The 17,356-nt window shown below is 38.6% G+C and overlaps 1 protein-coding gene and 1 pseudogene across 2 annotated transcripts in view; both read left to right on the top strand.

Moving 5' to 3' along the window:
• The window catches only part of SKAP2 (src kinase associated phosphoprotein 2), a 171,269-nt gene that overhangs the window by 150,117 nt on the left and 3,796 nt on the right, over positions 1–17,356 (top strand). For both annotated transcript variants that reach the window (XM_028119315.2, XM_028119316.2), the window contains exon 11: positions 3,157–3,269. In XM_028119315.2, the coding sequence (XP_027975116.1) occupies positions 3,157–3,269 (113 nt within the window). The remainder of the gene's footprint in view (positions 1–3,156; positions 3,270–17,356) is intronic.
• LOC114221171 (sterol carrier protein 2 pseudogene) lies at positions 3,278–6,875 on the top strand (annotated as a pseudogene).

The raw sequence follows: 17,356 nt of genomic DNA, 5'->3' as shown, positions 1-17,356 counted from the left end.
CCACAGATCATGATGCGGTAAGATTAGTCCATGCAGTGATGCAGACGTATTTGTATTCAGAATATATGATTCTCTGTGGTTTATGCATTATGCTCCGTGCCATTTTTGTGTTGTTTTTTAAAAACATATTTTACACGAATTATTTTTCAATGTATAGGCAAACAGTGCTAACTTTTGTGAGTTCATTGTGCTTCTGAGGCTGTATCCATGGGTAATTTTTTGAGCATGGTTAGCCACACTTAAAATTTTAAAATTTAAAAAATTGTAAACCAGAGAAGCTTGCTGCTCTCAGAGGAATAAAATAATTCCCAATTTTTGTATCTAGACTTCATACCCAGAATTTTAACATTATTTTCCCGAGGAGAGTAAGACTAATAAATCTATGCTGGCAGGTTTTCTCTTTAGTCGTGGTTCTTCTGCTTTATGTAACTAGTATTGCATTCTGAAATAGACGGAATGGTAAATTGTGTGTACATATAGTCTTGTGACATAAAGAACTTATTATTCTTTAACACAGCTCACATATGGGACACAGAAATGAGGTTGGTCTTTGGGTAACATCATCATCGAGATTGTAGAAAGCACAGTAGAAAATGCATCTTTTCCTCAGTATTGCCAAATCGCTAGCGCTCTTGCGTCTTTACAGCAGTGAGATTTAATGAAATGCTCATGATGCACATCTAGGGAGAGATGCATCTTGCACACGGTGGGGGTCTCCCTTTCCCCTCATGTGCTCCTCTGACTCCCATTAGTGTTAATGGGAGTTTCACCAAGCGCATCGAGGGGAAGAGAGCCCCCAAAGTGATAAGGATTATGTGGTAGAAATCACCATATACTTTTTCTTTCCTTCTTTCTTCCCCCACCTCTTGAAAATCTATTGAATGAAAAACTGTTGCGAGAGAATCTGAAAGAAGAGGAGCTGGCTGGACAGCTGGGAACGCACTGGGATGCTCTCGCTCAGCCAAAACTTCTCCAGTTTTAGCCCAAGTTTTGTTTCTTTAACCTTTTTGGATCAAGCCTCAGGCTAAGCAGCATGGGGAACACACAGGAGCCTTGACTGGGGAAACCAGCTATTTAGATCCTTTTACCTCCTGGCCAGTGACTGTGGGGGAGGGCCTTGCATGTGAAATGATGTCATCCTCTCTGTGCTCTAATTCCTTGACTTTTAAACTGACACTGACGGACTGCATGGGGCGCAACATTTGACCCATTTAGCAGTTGATTTAATCTGACTAGAATGTCTCAACTTCTAAATCTCTATTTGTCTAAATAAGTGGTTTTTAAAGGAAATCAGTCACTTTATTATTAAGTAATTCTTTCTAAAAGAAAAAATTGACAACGTTTGGCGTGATCTGTCCAGCCAGAGTGCCCTCTAGTGTCCACTTATAGAATTTACTTAATATGTGCTTTGGGGGGGAAATGTAATGAGGGGTGGCCGCAAGCATTGTTAGTTCTTGGTCGGATTCCCAGGCTCATAGACATCCCCGCTGGTAGCAGTGATGAGTGCTCAGATGCTGGAGTGGAGCGGTCAGGAAGGTGTCCGTCTCTCTCTCTTCCCCTCCTTCCCCCCTCCTTCCTTTCATTTCTCCATTTTTCTCTCCCTCCCTACCCCCCCTTTGAATTTTTAGAAAACAGGAGAGGAAAATTTTAATAGGATTTTGCTAGGTTGTGCATTCTAGTTATTGTTTATTTTCTTAAAGTACAATTGAAAAGTGTCATCTTTCTACATTTTCGCCCTCCACATTATTCAGATTTCCTTTTTGGCTTTAAAAACATGTTTCAGATATTAGAATTTTTGGAACTTCCGATAAACTTTTACCACTTGGTATAAATCGCAAACTGCGTGGTGTCAGGTGCGTAACTCATATGCCCCGCTAACGTGCCTGCTTGTGTTGGCATTGCCAAGGAGCCTGCTGCTTGAGAGCCATATAACAAAACTAAGATGACAACCCCGATCCAGCACGCATCTGCACAGTTATCCCCTCAGAATTCAAAGATGACATTCCAATGATGGAAGTTGTCAGCACATCTATGTTCTGCCTGGTTAGTGAATCCACGGACATCTTACTGATATTACTTGCATTCTTCTTGCGTTAACTCATCAAAACTCAATTATCATGAAATTAAAAACAGGAAACAGTTCTCAGTGTAACAAAAGCATCCAGTGTATTTAACTCTGTGCTGTGTTTCAAGAGAGCCACATTGTATAAGTGACAAAGCATTTATTACCCGGTTTATTGTGGTATTACAGAGCGGAGAGCGCTAAATAATCAATCAGTTAATGGTCTGTATGGCAGTTTGAGCACATCACATCCATTGTGCTTATGCTGTTAGAAGGATGAGCTGATAACTCCACTGTATGTTGCATGTTTATTCAGAGCATAATGTCCTAAACTGGGGCTGACAGAAATCTTGAAAAATGCAGCTTCAGCATTGGCAATTGCAAAGTTGCTCAAATATTTTAGAAATCACTTTGAGAGGCTTTCGGTACAAAAGTCCCCAAAGATAAGACCTGGAATTACCCTTTATGTCATTCCCACTTTATCTTCTTCCTCTAAACAGCTTGCGGTTTTAGAATTGAACAAAAATTGTTGCCTAGTTTGGGTTATATCTATGCCCTATTGGCTCCTTCATGATTATTTATTATTGTTTATGAAGCATCCCAAATGCTAACTTATTTTCTCCTTCCCTTCATCTGTCTTTTTTGGTAATTTTTAGAAATTCTGTAAGGTGGTTATTTCACAATGCATGTATCACATGTCGCGGATATTGCTCATTGTGCAGTGTGGCCAACTCACCTTCAACACATGTTGCGAGTGGGTTTAGGTCCATTATCAAAAATAAGTGGGAAGGAACTTTTAGGTGCTGGTTTGATGAGAACACATTGCAAGTACAGGTTTTAGATAAAACAAGAGAGGGAGAGAAAGAAAACAAGGGACATTCCAAAAGAGGTCTTTTTGAAAACAGTCCTTCATTAAGTCACTGTAAGAAGTAGGATTTGTCTATAAATGTAATAAAATGTTCTTTGAATCAGGACAGAATTTTTTTCGCCTGTTTTGGTGGTTTGAGGCGGCCCTTTAATTTCTGTTGGTTCATCTTAACTAAGGGCCCATTACACAAAAGCTCTAACTCATGTTTTCTCTCTCTTCTTCCTAGGAGATAAAAGCACCGATTATGCGAATTTTTACCAGGGTTTGTGGGACTGCACAGGAGCTTTTTCTGATGAGTTGTCATTTAAACGTGGTGATGTGATTTACATTCTTAGCAAGGTGAGAAGACGCCCCAGATGACAACTGTAAAGGGTGAACACAAAGCTAGATCTTTATGCATCTGGGTTTACAACACTGGGGAAAAATGCCAATTGGAATTCCTCTAGGTCCTTGTTAACAATTGGGAGTTCACAATAATTAATTATTTTGTCAAGTGAAATATAATCAAATTTTAAACACAATCAGATAACAGGATTCAACTTAACAGTGTGTTTACCTATCACTTCAGCCTTTGGCTCACATCCACATACTGCCTTCTCCAGAAACAATATACTTATGTGAAAGTTAACATTGTAAGGTATTAGGTTATTTATTATGTTTTTCTTTCCTCTTCCTTTTTATTCTTCTGTGTGCTTATTCTGGTTTTGTCTGCCATTCACTACTGGAAACACTGTTTATAGTAGAAGTTTTTCATCTTTATGTAAATACATTGGTGTTCCGACAATTTAAAAGCAATGCTTTTTCTATTCAGACAGTTTTAGGTGATTTTTTTTAAGTTTAACATAGTTGTATTTGTAAACATAATGGCAGAGTCTGTTGCTACGAACTCATCCTTATATATATATAAATCAGTGTCTCTGCCTCTTAATATACTGGATGATTGAAAATCTTTCTGTCCTTAGATCTAAAAGTCATGTTTCTTATTGTGGTGACATGTGTGAGCTCCCTTAATTTTCATATTTAACTTTCCCTACTATGATATGGGGATAAAAAAAACTCCCTTAGTCTACGTTATGAAGCTATTTTAGAAACAAATGATGTATGAAAACTATTTAAATATAAGTAGGGAGATGTTCTATAAGTCTAGGAGTTTAATGTGGTTTCTTGATTAGAGAAAAATTTGTACTTTTCAGAAAGATAGTATGACTTGCTAGATGCAGAAGAGAATTTGGAAATACGGTCACTTATTGACTCTTAACACAAGATGGCTGGTGGATAAAATCATAACATAGAAGATCATAGAGCATTTGAATGAGGAATCTGAGTGATGATCGTCTACCTATTCTTGGTTTTATAGATAAGGAAACTTGGGTCAAGAAAGGGCCAGAGACAGTACTTAACCAGGCATCTTGACTCCCAGACCATGGTTTTCTCCTTTTCTCTTTTGCTTCTCATTGGAAACTGTTATAAAGTACCTACAAGGGGCAGAAAGGGCCCATGCCAAGCACCAGGAATCCAAGAGGAATACTATGGAAGCACTTGTAGATGATTGGTGGGAAATATTTAGTAAGTAAATATTGCCAGCTGTGATGATTGCTAGTTGGGGTGCTCAGAGCTAAGACTCCTCACTTATTTTTCTCTGTCCTCTGCTCCTTAGTGTGTTTGTGTTTTTTAAGGAAAGATGCTTTTGGTTCTTGGGAGCCAACTCCTGGATTAAGCCTATTATGGAGCATTTAATTGTCCTGAGTTAAGGCAACACTTATTTAACAAAAAGATTTTATTTATTTATTTTTGAGAGAGCGCATGAGTGAGCACAAGCAGTGGGGAGTGGCAGAGGGAGAGGGAGAAGCAGACTCCCCGCTGAGCAGGGAGCCCGATGCAGGGCTCCATCCCAGGACCCCGGGATCATGACCTGAGCTGAAGGCAGACGTCTAACTGACTAAGCCACCTACGCACCCCTAAGACAACACTTTTTTTTGAGTGAATTACTTAATATAGAAACCAAACTGGTTTATTTCCATTCAAGATAGTTTCTTGGAATTATTCCTCAAATCTACTCAGCTCACAGTTACTTTCACCAACTTAGCTGCAATTGTGTATAAAATTAAAAGGTTGATTAGCTTCCACTTGGAATCCCAAACTACAGGGATAAATGGCTTATAGTCTTAATATTATTTTGGTAAAATGTGAAACTTATTTTCAGCGTGGGTCTGTTCTTAAAGCCTTCTTTATGAGTCAAGGTGTCTGTGTTGCTGAAAAGCTCAGAGTACCGACCTCTAGGACACGCTGTCAGACAAGTAGAGTTTTCTGTTATTATAAAGTTAAAAGTACAATCCTAGGTGTATATCATACTTCTAGGATCCCAGTGTAGGTAATTTCTGTTCCCAAACCTGTTTTGTGGAGATTGTAATTTTATGTGTGAAGCTTTATCATAGAGCTGAGGGTAGTGGTGGTCCAGCTCAAAGGAAGAGTATAGTGCCATCTAAAATGTCTAAATGCTATTATTTGGGTATTGTGTACCCAAAATAATTCCTCAATCAGCCCTTCACAAGGCTCGAAGTTCCACAGGCAGCATCATTTCATGAGGGGCCTCCTAGAAATAATGATTGTATCTGGAGCTCATTTTGGTTTTTGAAAGAAGAGACAAGACATTGTTAGCCAGCACCTTATCACTGTTGGCTGAATGATTTAATACCAGTATTTATCCAGAAAAAAGGCAAGTTCCTGGTGCGAAGGTTGCTCTGCAGCATAATTTAGACATTGGAGGAGCTGTGGTTGTGACGATCTATAAGATGGGTTTTCCTGAAGCTGCCAGTTCTTTTAGAACTCATCAAATTGAGGCTGTTCAACTAGCTCTGCAGTTGATGGATTTAAGGCAAATGTCTTTAAGGAGACTGAGAAGAAGCTTGAAGAGGAAGGGGAACAGTTTGTGAAGAAAATCGGTGGTATTTTTGCCTTCAAGGTGAAGGACGGCCCTGAGGGTAAAGAAGCCACCTGGGTGGTGGATGTGAAGAATGGCAAAGGATCGGTGCTTCCTAACTCAGATAAGAAGGCTGACTGCACAATCACAATGGCTGACTCGGACTTACTGGCGTTAATGACTGGTAAAATGAATCCTCAGTCGGCCTTCTTTCAAGGCAAATTGAAAATTACTGGCAACATGGGTCTGGCTATGAAGTTACAAAATCTTCAGCTTCAGCCAGGCAAAGCTAAGCTGTGAAGAACTCCCTTTGCCTACCTTTGAAAATTAAGATGAGATATATAGATACATATCCATATATTTCATTGTCCGAACTTATACGGAAACTACACATTGGCAAATAGTGTGAGATTTGTTTTTAAATGGGTGTGACTGGCCCTGTTTCTCCTAGGCTCTGGGTAGACAGGGCCCAATGGTGTATTACTGCTTGCTGAATTGCATACAAAACTGTGCATTACAAAGTTCATGCGGTAATTATGGTTTGGGGTAAAACTTGAGTTTCAGAATAAAATCAGGAACAGCAAAATCTAAAAACTATGTAAACAAAAGCTCTCATTTTGCTTATAAAGTATAATCAAAGATCATTTTGCTGAAGATTCAACTTAAATTTTCCTCTGGAGAACTAGGGGAGAAGCTGAATACCAGGAACTGGCCAGTAGTAATTACTGTTGTGAATTAATGTCCTTAATATATTTTCCATTAATAGTTTTTAAAATTCTGTACTGAGATGTTTAAAAAAAAAGACTTAAATTTTGCTTTTCATGCCATCAAAATGGTCTTTTTTTTCCCAAATCAAAATAAACCTGATCAGAGCTTGGACGGGAAAAATCTACAGCTGAACGCAGGCCTATTCTTAAAATAAAAATGTTTTTAAAATGACTTTCCTTCTTGAAAAAAATCAGTGTATTGGTCGTAAAACGCTGTTGTTAAAAAAATTGAACAAATAAAGGTTGCTTTGAGATGCACAGTTTTCAAAGTATCTATCTGTAAAGCTCTCAGTCCTTTCTTCTCATTTTCCTTTTCCATATAAGTTTAGTTTAATTATCCACATTTGATTTATCTTTCTTCCTGTTTTTTTTCTAATGCTAATGTTATTTCTTATAACTCAGTAAGATACGGGATAAAATAATGCTTTTGGAAGAATGTTTAATAGAAAATTAAAATAGCTCTTCCTGAAAAAAAAAAATACCAGTATTTATTCAGTGGTGGACCTGGTAGAATCAACCAGGTAGATCTTGGTGAGGGTAAAAAGAAAGGACACTTAGCTCTCCCTTGATGGGATGTGGACAAATTCTGGGCCATTATTCGATATCTTGGCTATTGGTTTTCAGGTTGCTTTGGGAGTCAGTATATGTTTGTGAAGATTCTTGCTTCTGCAATTTTGGGGGGATGGTTTCAGATAAGAATCTCTGGAGACTGTAATAAATTTTTTATAGGCTTAGTCTCCCAGTTTTTATCAAAACTTTGGCCAAAATAGACCATAAATTAATATCATAAATTCACTTAATATGTGAATGACAGCAATTTGAATGTTTAATACTACTGTAAATTCGGAACTCAAGGTCCTTAGAGTGAAAAATTGCTCAAAAGGACATGTTTCTAGATCAAGGTAGAGAGACAGATTTTTTTAAAAAGTACAATTAGTGTAGAAGCCACTAGCATTGTTGTAAGTTTAGAAATCTGTTTCATCTTTCTCAGAGTTACATTAGGTTTTATGGTGATAGAATGAAATTTTACCATTTTAATTTATTTTTTACACCATCTAGTGGCTCAGAATGAGTGGTGCAGGTAATTACAGCTAATGTGCACAATCAAAATGATGTCATAAATTCAACTTTAAATCTAGCTATGGATTATTACTTTCCTAGCTCATGTTAATAAAGTATTAGCATTAATCATAAATTTTTTCATCATTCTGAATTAAATGTAAACATTGTATACATAAGAATACATTTTAAAGGCATCTTAATACAATATTTGTAGAGGTGTAAAAAATGTGTACTTTGTAGAGAAATTAATGTCACAACTTTTCTAATAAATAATGCCATTTAGAAGATTTTAAGGAAATATGACTGGGGCACCTGGGTGGCACAGTTGGTTGAGCGTCTGACTCTTGTTTTTGGCTCAAGTCATGATCTTGGGGTTGTAGGATCAGGCCTGAGTCTGGCTTCGCGCTCAGCTCAGAGTCTGCCACAGTTTCTCTCTCCCTCTCCTTCTGCCCCTCCCCATGTGTGCACTCTCTCTCTCAAATAAATAAATCTTAAAAAAAAAAATACAACTTTCTTTTCAAAATTAACTGAGCTACATTTTGCAATATTTAATTACCACTGATCTAACTTACCTTCTAGAAGGTTGTCATTGCTGAAGATACTCTTAAAAAAGGCAACAGAAGATAGTTTAAGAAAAATACATTTAAATATAAACAAAATTTAGATAAATCAAGGACTAAAAATGGTGTGCATTATAATAAAGAGGGTCTTAATTTTGTAAGTGAAATGACAGAAAAAGATTGAACTGGTTTGACGATTGGGCTGTCTTCATTAAAATTCACTATAGAAATATAGTTTGGGTTTTTTTTTAAAGATTTTATTTATTTATTTGACAGAGAGCACAGGTAGGCAGAGAGGCAGGCAGAGGGAGAGGGAGAAGCAGACTCCCCGCTGAGCAGGGAGCCCGACGCGGAGCTCGATCCCAGGACCCCGGGATCATGACCTGAGCCGAAGGCAGACACTTAACCAACTGAGCCGCCCAGGCACCCCGAAATATAGTTTGGTTTTAAAATTCAGTCCTCTCTCTGTTTTTGCAAGGAAGCTTTGATAGGGTGTCAGCTGTGCTCAGTCAGCCTGGGGATGATTTATTTATTTCAGGCCTCTTTTGAGAGTTATACAAATCTTAGCCTTTAAAAAAAATTTTTTTTAGTGAAAATCCAATGTTGCAATAAAGAAGAGTAAGCAGATAACCTGCCCTGCCCCCTTCCCTTTGTAACATTTTGCACTTAGCAGCTGTCATGTGACCCCTGGCTGAGCTAGCCTCTCTTTCAAAGTGGCATTTTCTAAGCTTTAACCTTTGAAGCTCACTAATAATAAATTTAAGTACTGCTTACCTAAAAAGGAGAGCCAGTAACTTTTTGCATATAGTTCCTTTCACATAGGCTCACTGCTGTTTTTTATGTATTAAAACGTTACGTACTTTCGTAGTTCAGCGGAGATTGAGGAAATTTTTTTTCTCCCCTAAAACAATGGGGCACATTTACAGGAATGGATGAAAGTGGAATTTGTAATTTTAATGAGACCTGTGTTGTTACTGAATTAATTCTGAAACACACAGCCCGATTTCTGATTAATTTGATGGGGGAAAATCATATTTGAGGTAAAAATATCTTTTTTTTTTAAAGGAATCAGTTTGTTTAAAATTGTGTCAGATTCCATTACTAGGTTACATTTCACTTTTATTACCACCTTAAACATGGACATAATATCCTAGTTAATAGTATTTTCGTAGAAGTATGTTTATGAAATTTTAGAATTTTAATAGCAGGATCCAGGTTATATAACTATAGGCATATTCCATTGCCCTGCATACCTCTTTGGTTATGTCATTTTACTTGCTGTTCTGGATTTACACCCTTTATTAGTTTATCTTTCAATCTGTACTCATCGGTAAATTGCTAACCACATTCCTATTCTTACTTTTAAAGCAATGAATTATTTTTAGAGACTTAATGACAGGGGAGCTATGCTTCAGCAGGAAAGAAGCACGCTACTTTGTCTGGTAGTAATAGAAAAACAAGAAAGTTAAGAGTCCTGGAATATTTTATCTAGTCTAGGACACATGTGAATCAAGCACCGCAGCTTTTTGAGAAATTTCTTATTAAGTCAAAAACAGGAAATATAGGATGACAGTGTTCACTAATGTGCAGTAAAGGGGCATTTTTTTTTTTTTTTTTTTTTTTTAGTGTGTATTGGCTGGAGGTTCAAGCATTGCCTCTCTTTATATCTGTTTGTGACTTTTTTCAGTGATTGGTGAATTGTGACTGTCACTGACCATTTGTTTCTCATTGTGAAAATGGACAGATTCCATTCCTCGGGCTTTTCTGGCTTCAAACCTCCTAGAGAAGGAAAGTAAAATGAAAGTCCTGCCGAGCTCTACTGGCAGAGTTACTTTTCAGGTCTCTTAGTTTTTCCTTTGTGACCATCTGACCCAGTGTGCCACAAATAGCATGAGCAACTGCTGAGTAGTAACTAGGACATCTCAATATAGGACATATGTGGATGCTAAGCTAGGTCCCAAAGTGTTATTCTATCTTCCAGCCTTTGGGGAAGGTAGAAGGAGTTTTCTGTGCTTGTGACTGCATTTGTGTGGGTCTGATGGCATTTCGTTTCCACGCTGTCAGTATGGGAACGTCCTGGGTACAATGGTTCATACCAGGCAGACCTACTGCTCAGTACCCCCCTCCCCCTCCCGAGAAGATGTTCTGGCTCAGCTATGGGGCCCCTCCTGTTATCTATGCATGAACATGTCTCAGGACTTCCCTCTTTTCTCTTACATGAAAGGGAATGAGCATTTCAGGAAAATGTTGACAGCTGAAAGGGGAAGGTGATTCTGGGAGTCAGGCTGGAAGGCTCAGCCCCTGCAGTGGCTCAAGAGGTCAAGGATAAGCCAGAAAGCGGTGTCAGAGATGCAGGCAGAATGGAAATGGCAGTGAGGGGTGACTACAGGCTGCAAGCCTGTGTGGTTTCATTCTGCATGGAATAACCCAGAAGCAGAACAAAACGACTCTAAAGACAGCATGATGTTCATAATGTTTTTTAAAATCTGAAATTGAAAAGTCCATGATCTCTTATGCCCTTCTGTCCCCCACCCCAAAAACTCAGGAACCCCCTTAATGTATGTATAGCAGCGTTTACTCCTTTGAGATGTCTCCCTCCTCATCCCTTTAAAGGCCAGATTCCTTTTGGAAGGGCAGGGTGGAGAACTGCTCGTAATAATCAGATTGCCTTGCAGTGCAGCCCAACATACACTTTTTGTTGCCCTGGTATTTTGCTATATAATTAGTGGGAAGAGAGAGGGAGGAAATGAAAAAGGGTTTGTTGCATACCTGCAGTGTCCTTTTCTAGGCACTCGATATGCTTTCACTCATCCGATCGTAAGATAACCCTATGAAGTCTCTGGTGTGATAATTTTCCAGATGAGAAAACTGATGCTCAGCAAGGTTATTATGTAAATCACCTGAGGATACCAACTAGAAAGTACCTTCTTCTGGAATCAGAGCAGATCTGACCCTAGAGCTTTCACTCTTTCTACTTTGCTACACCTACATGGGGACTAGGAGTATCGATTTCTCTCTCTTGACCCTGAACTCTTTGAGGTAGACACTGTGTCTTAAGTATTGTTGGATCCCCAATACCTAATATCATAGCAGATATATGTTAATATGTGTTTGTGAAAATACGGGTAAAAATGGGAAATAATCCTGAATGCTTAAAAGAACTTAGAATGATGGAGTCATAGAGTTAGGGGAACCTTAGTGCTCACCGTTTGCTTTATAGGTGAGGAAATCTCAAGGCTCAACATAATTGGGGAAAATAAATAAAAGATGCAAGGAGAAAAAGACTACCCCTGTGGAGACTTTAAAAGACTAGAGTTTGGGCACTTGAACTTCCAGTTCAGCCCTGAGCTTCTCAGCAGCCAACTACAAAAGGGGTAAGAGTCCAAATGCAAAATAATGAGACTTACTGATTTATGTTAAGTGGATTGTTGTGGAGTCTCAAAGAGTGCTGGAAATAGAAACCCCAAAAAATCATCCCCAAAGAACTTGGGGATTGCCCAAGGTTGCATATCTAGTTAGTAACAGAACTGGCATAAGACTCTGGAACTTCCAGGGGCGCCTGGGTGGCTCAGTCCATTAAGCGTCTGCCTTCGGCTCAGGTCGTGATCCCAGAGTCTTGGGATCGAGCCCTGCATCAGGCTCCCTGCTCGGCGGGAAGCCCTGCTTCTCCCTCTCCCCCCCCCCCACTTGTGTTCCCGCTCTTGCCATCTCTCTCTCTGTCAAATAAATAAATAAAATCTTAAAAAAAAAGATTCTGGAACTTCTGGGAAAATAATCACAAGAACAATGAGGAGCTGAAAACCCAGTAGATTTTCCTTTACACCTGCCACCCTGTTTCCACCTTTGCAAGGTTCTGTCTTCACCTCTTCGGTACATACAGTAAATTCATCTGAATTCAGTTCTTCAAAGAACTGGGATTATCTGGTACCAGTTGTGCCGGGGACTGATACCTTTCTTTCTGCAGATGGGATTTGAACTCTTCAGACAAGGTGTCCTATGCAGTGCATTAGGAGACATGGTGGACAGCAGCCTGCCCCCAGTAGGAACAACATACTTCGGATTGTGAAACTAAACACGCTTCAGAACAAACTTTGTTTAGTCATTGCTAAAATTCTTCACATATGTCTGATAGACACAAAGGAAAAGATACACCTTTTGGAAATTACACTTCTTAAGAAAATATTTAGGATTGTCAACTGGTGCATCATCCAAAAATCAAGACAGAGTATGCTTCCTCACCCAGTCCATTTATTGAACACCTTTTATCCATCTGCTGTGGGGGGCATACAGATCAAGTGTAAGACAGTGCCCTAATCTCAGTGAGTTTGTACTGTATTTTCACTGAAGGGACAAAACTAACATACATAAAATCCACTGAGGAATAAATGCTCAGCTTGAAATGAGAGATGTAAGTGCAGATTAAATAATTTGGAGGCCAATGCATGACAGCTGGGTAACTTGAGTCAGGTCATAGGTACTGGTTAGGATTTGGGTGAGGGAGGGGAGCCATTCCCTGGGGAGGAAGGCACCATGTGCAGAGGTGGGAAGGAGTGTAGCGTGGAAGATTGGACCGTGTGGACCAGAGCAGTGAGAGAACGTTGCTAGCAAGTGGGGGAGAGATCCGAGCAGAGGAATTTACAGTTACTGTACTGGGGAGCTGGGGTAAGTGCCTGAGCCATGCTTGCAACGGACACGGGTGGTTTCTGGGAAGAAGAGTGAAGCCAACTTGATGATGCAGTAACCCGGGGTCAGGCGGTGAAGGGCTGGAGCAGAGTGGCGACAGTTGGAATAGACAGGTGGGTGAGCCTGAGAACCGTTAACGGAGTCTCCTACTGGTTAGTGAAATACACCGAGTACCAAGGCCACTTTCTACTGAATATGATTCGATCTTTTCTTTGCCTGCCATCAGTCTGAATAGCAGTCTGAATCATCAGACCGAATAGCAGTTTTTGCTGTGCGGTATTATAAATGTGGATTGTGTAGAAACTTGAGTTAAATGTGTCTTCACTCTGGAATATAAACTAAAATTTGTTATAATAACTGAATTCTTACTATCAGCTTCCTTGCTTGTCCTTTGTCTTTCTTGCTTGCAAAATGGAGCGCACAGTACAGAGAGGAAAAAAATAGTAATTCTTCGAATTAGCGTAACTCAAAGTCACACCTGCACAGTGAATTATAAAGTAATGAGGTTGATTTCCATAAGCTGCTAAGAGACTCAGTGTCTTAAAGCAGGTTCATGGAGGATGGTATTCAGACATCATGGAGGACCTTAGAGAGGATTAGTGTCGATTTCCTCATTTATCAGCTCAGGAGACGAAGATTCAAGGCGTTAATATGTAGATAATAATAGTAAAACACTGGGGTTGTCAGGTTGCTGTTGTGCATTTTCAGGGATGAAATAACAGGTATGAGAAATGAAAGGAATCTTACAAAGTTTCTAGTTGGAGATAGTAAAAAGGAAGAGATTGAAGAGGTAGGCTTGAAGAAAGGATTTCTGTATTTTAAATAGGTATTTAGTTTTCATACTACCACAGTGTTTATGAAAAATTGAGACTATCACAGTGAATACTTGGAAAACAATGGTCAAGTCCACTGGTTATGAAACTCAGTGCATTTTATATTTTGTGAATAAAATTAACTTCATTTCTGCAAAAGGGTAGTATGTTTCAAAGCACGGATACATGTTTGGAGAAAGGACAGGTAGTCTTTCCACCTTTCTAACACCTGTTGCATTCAGACAGGTTGGTAACTAGTTTCTGGAAGGGGTAGTACATATCAGGAAATTTTTTTAAGTGTTTCAGGTTTCTCTTAAGGCAACATTCTTTTACCCACAGTTTGCAGAAAGTGGAGTAACACACGTGAGAAATGAGAATCATGGTGCTGAGAAGGATTCCAGTGAATGTCGGGGCCTTACACTGGCAGAGAGCAAAGATGTAGTGAATGAGGAAAGATGGACATATGTTTAGGTGTTGTGCTGGTTTCACATGATCAGGGCTCGTCCTTTCTCCCTGCCCCAGTTACATAATCGCTTGCATTTATTGCCTAGTAACTATTAGCTGAGGCCGAAAATTTTACTACAAAATAAAACAAATAAAAACTATTTTAATGGCAGGAAAATTGAAAACAGAGGAGTTAGAGCACAACAGTGCCGTACCACTTTCCGATTATTTTCTCGGATTATTGGGCAAGTTTGGCTTTTTTTTTTTGCTTCTTTGACTGCCACATTACATTTTGCCTGGAAGCCATCCATTTTGCAGATATTGAATTTCTTTTGAGTATTATTTTTATACAATAAGCATCACTACACCTCTGGATCTTGATAGCATTACTATGGGAGGAGAAAGAAGCTTTGTGTTAGTAATTACCTAACATTGTCAGAAGCTGACTGCAGGCCTCTTTCTAGTGATAACAGAATAACCACATAATGTAGCTTTATAGCACATGATTAATAGAAAATAATTACACGTCCTACAAAGGGATGCAATATTTCTTATAAATTGACTGGAATGGTTTCCTGTAGATTAAAGGACTCTTCATTATTTTATCAGTCCTCCCGAAGCACAGTCACTTGCCTGTGTTAGCGTTTTAGTTGATGTTAAGAGCCGAGTAGGGTGAAGGATACCAGATGGCAGACCTTCTTGTACCTGAGATCTCTTGTGCCATAAAGATGACATGATGCTTCCTAACCTTTCAGAGATTTAGATGGCAGCCTGGTATGGTTTTGTCTCTTTGTTTTTTTGTTTAATAACAAGATAAGGCTTGAGGACTGTTTATCTTTTTTTTTTTTTTAATGACCCACCTGTGACTTTTAGAACAATACTATAATTGGTATGTGGACGGTAAGGAAACACTGTATGGATTGCATTATTTCCCACTGTAATATGTCATTTGCAATCACATTTATTTGGGCACAGGAAACAGGGAAGGCAAAGAGGCCGATTCTCGTCTTCAAAGGGAAAGCTTGTATGGTATTGAATCTTGAGGCTCAAGTTTAGAATACCGTGCTCCAAGAAGCATCTTCATTCCAATTTATAGGCTGCAAATGGTTTAATTGGGATTCATGTTGCTCAGGAGGCTCATACAGAGGATGGTAATGATAAAAGTAAAAGCTTCTGTGTTTGCAATCTTGTCGACATACTCTAATGGCCGCAGTGTAAATCCATAAATTTGCCTCCTAGATTTTTACCTCACTCTATTTTATCTTACCTCTTAATTCCACACAGGAGTATTCTATGGAATTCTTTACAAATGTAAAGTAATAAACATTCTGATTTTTTACCCTTTTCTGATTTAAACCTGTGACATTTTAGAGTATTTTTATGAGCAAATTTCCTGTGCTCTTGAGTTATTTTAAATTAAGTGAAGCATTTAAGATTATTTTAGTCTGAAACTTTTATGTTTTCCTAGAATGTTACTTTTAAGGGATGTGTTTGCAGCTGAATAAGCTCCTCCCTCCTGTTTCCGACTGTCCTTTCTGTTTAATAAATCTTACCAGTGACCGTCAGGCAGAATTATCTCAGGTGTGAAGTATGTCATTGGTCCTTTGGTGAAATGATTCTTTGGAAATCAGTTTCTTAAATTTGGATGTCAGTGAGCTTTTTGAGAACAATAATATGCCCTTCTTTGAGAGTACAGATTATAACCAAAGCGGAATATTATAAAGTGATGTGAGCATTATTTAAGCCTCGAGCCCCAGATTGAGGGCTGTTCTTGGAAAGCAGATTTGGGTCTTCATATGCCCTCACACTGAGTGTGTTCTGTCTGCCTGTTGGGGGCGGGGGCAGTTCCTTTACTCTTTACAAATAATCAATTTTTTGAAAAATGTTAGACTGGCATTGGTTAAGAGCTTTCATATCAGACTTACCCTGTTAACCATCCATTTTGAAATCTTACAGTGTAGGCCTTTTGCCTCAGGAAGGTTAAATACATTTGTTTTGTGAAGCATTAGGCCCTAATTGTATTCATTGCCTTAAAAATTGAAAAGAGCAGTTTTATTAGGTACCTATTAAGATATAATGGTTGCTAATCATAGCTTTCAGTTAAGTTGGTGTTTTCTTCTGATAAATAGATCCTACATAGATTATAGTCACCATCGCTGAGTTCAGGCGTCAGACTATTTTCATCACGTAGATAGTTTTATCCACAAAAAAATTCACTCTAACATTGAACTTTTAAAACTTAAAATCTTGAGTCCTCTGCCTCATGAGCCAGAGCTGTGCCCTCATTAGAATAGGAAGTGTAAGGTTAGCCTGACCACCGCCCCCCCCAACCTTTCCTTCCACCTTATTCTTCCAATAAACCTGATTCTGGTACAACCCACTGTTTAAAAAGCACATATAGATTTTAACCTGGTATTCTCTCTATTGATAGACTACATATCAATACACACATGCTAACATTGCTACATTTGTATTGAGGAATTGTATGATTTTCCTTTCTGATGGTCAATAGCATATACTAATCAATACAGATGTTAAGTCTGTGCCAGTATGAACATTCCCTCCCCACATGTAACTCAATATGCATATGCACATTTATCTATGACTCAGATGTTGGAAAATCATAACCTATTGAATTACTTTGGGGATTGATTTTAAAAATTTATCTTATATGAAAAATTAAATTTGGGTCCTACAGTGCTTTTGCAGAGTATTGCTTTTGGAAGATATTATTCTTGAAACTTGTAATTCATTTTACTTTGTTTGTATCTCACTAAACATAAATAAATTTGAGATAAAAATACATTAGTCAATCTGGCAGACATATGAGACCCGTTGCAGTGTGTTCACGATTCCTAAAGCAATGGTGCATCTGTCAATGGAGGCAAAGGGGAGAAATGCAGGTATAGGTTTATCTCACATTGCAAAGTAAATGCAAAAGTGACTCATCAATCACTCTTTTTTACAGCTAGATTAATATTTCGCCTTTATAACTTGAGATACTTTATTTCTTATTGATCTTCCACTGTAAGGGTGAACCTAACACCACCTTCAAATTCCTACCACCCATCCTTTATCTAATGTAGTTTTTGATTAGTGAAAGCTTAACAATAAGTGTCTTTGGGAAGCTTTTTAAAAGGAGCCTTTAAAAATTATCTCATAAAGCAAATATTTTTGG

This window comes from Eumetopias jubatus, unplaced genomic scaffold, assembly GCF_037043125.1.
Source record: "Eumetopias jubatus isolate StellerSeaLion01/CBP00866 unplaced genomic scaffold, mEumJub1_p1.0 scaffold_14, whole genome shotgun sequence".
Taxonomy (NCBI): Eukaryota; Metazoa; Chordata; class Mammalia; order Carnivora; family Otariidae; genus Eumetopias; species Eumetopias jubatus.
The sequence above is the reverse complement of the archived record's forward strand: the minus strand, read 5'-3'. Positions and strand labels throughout refer to the sequence as shown.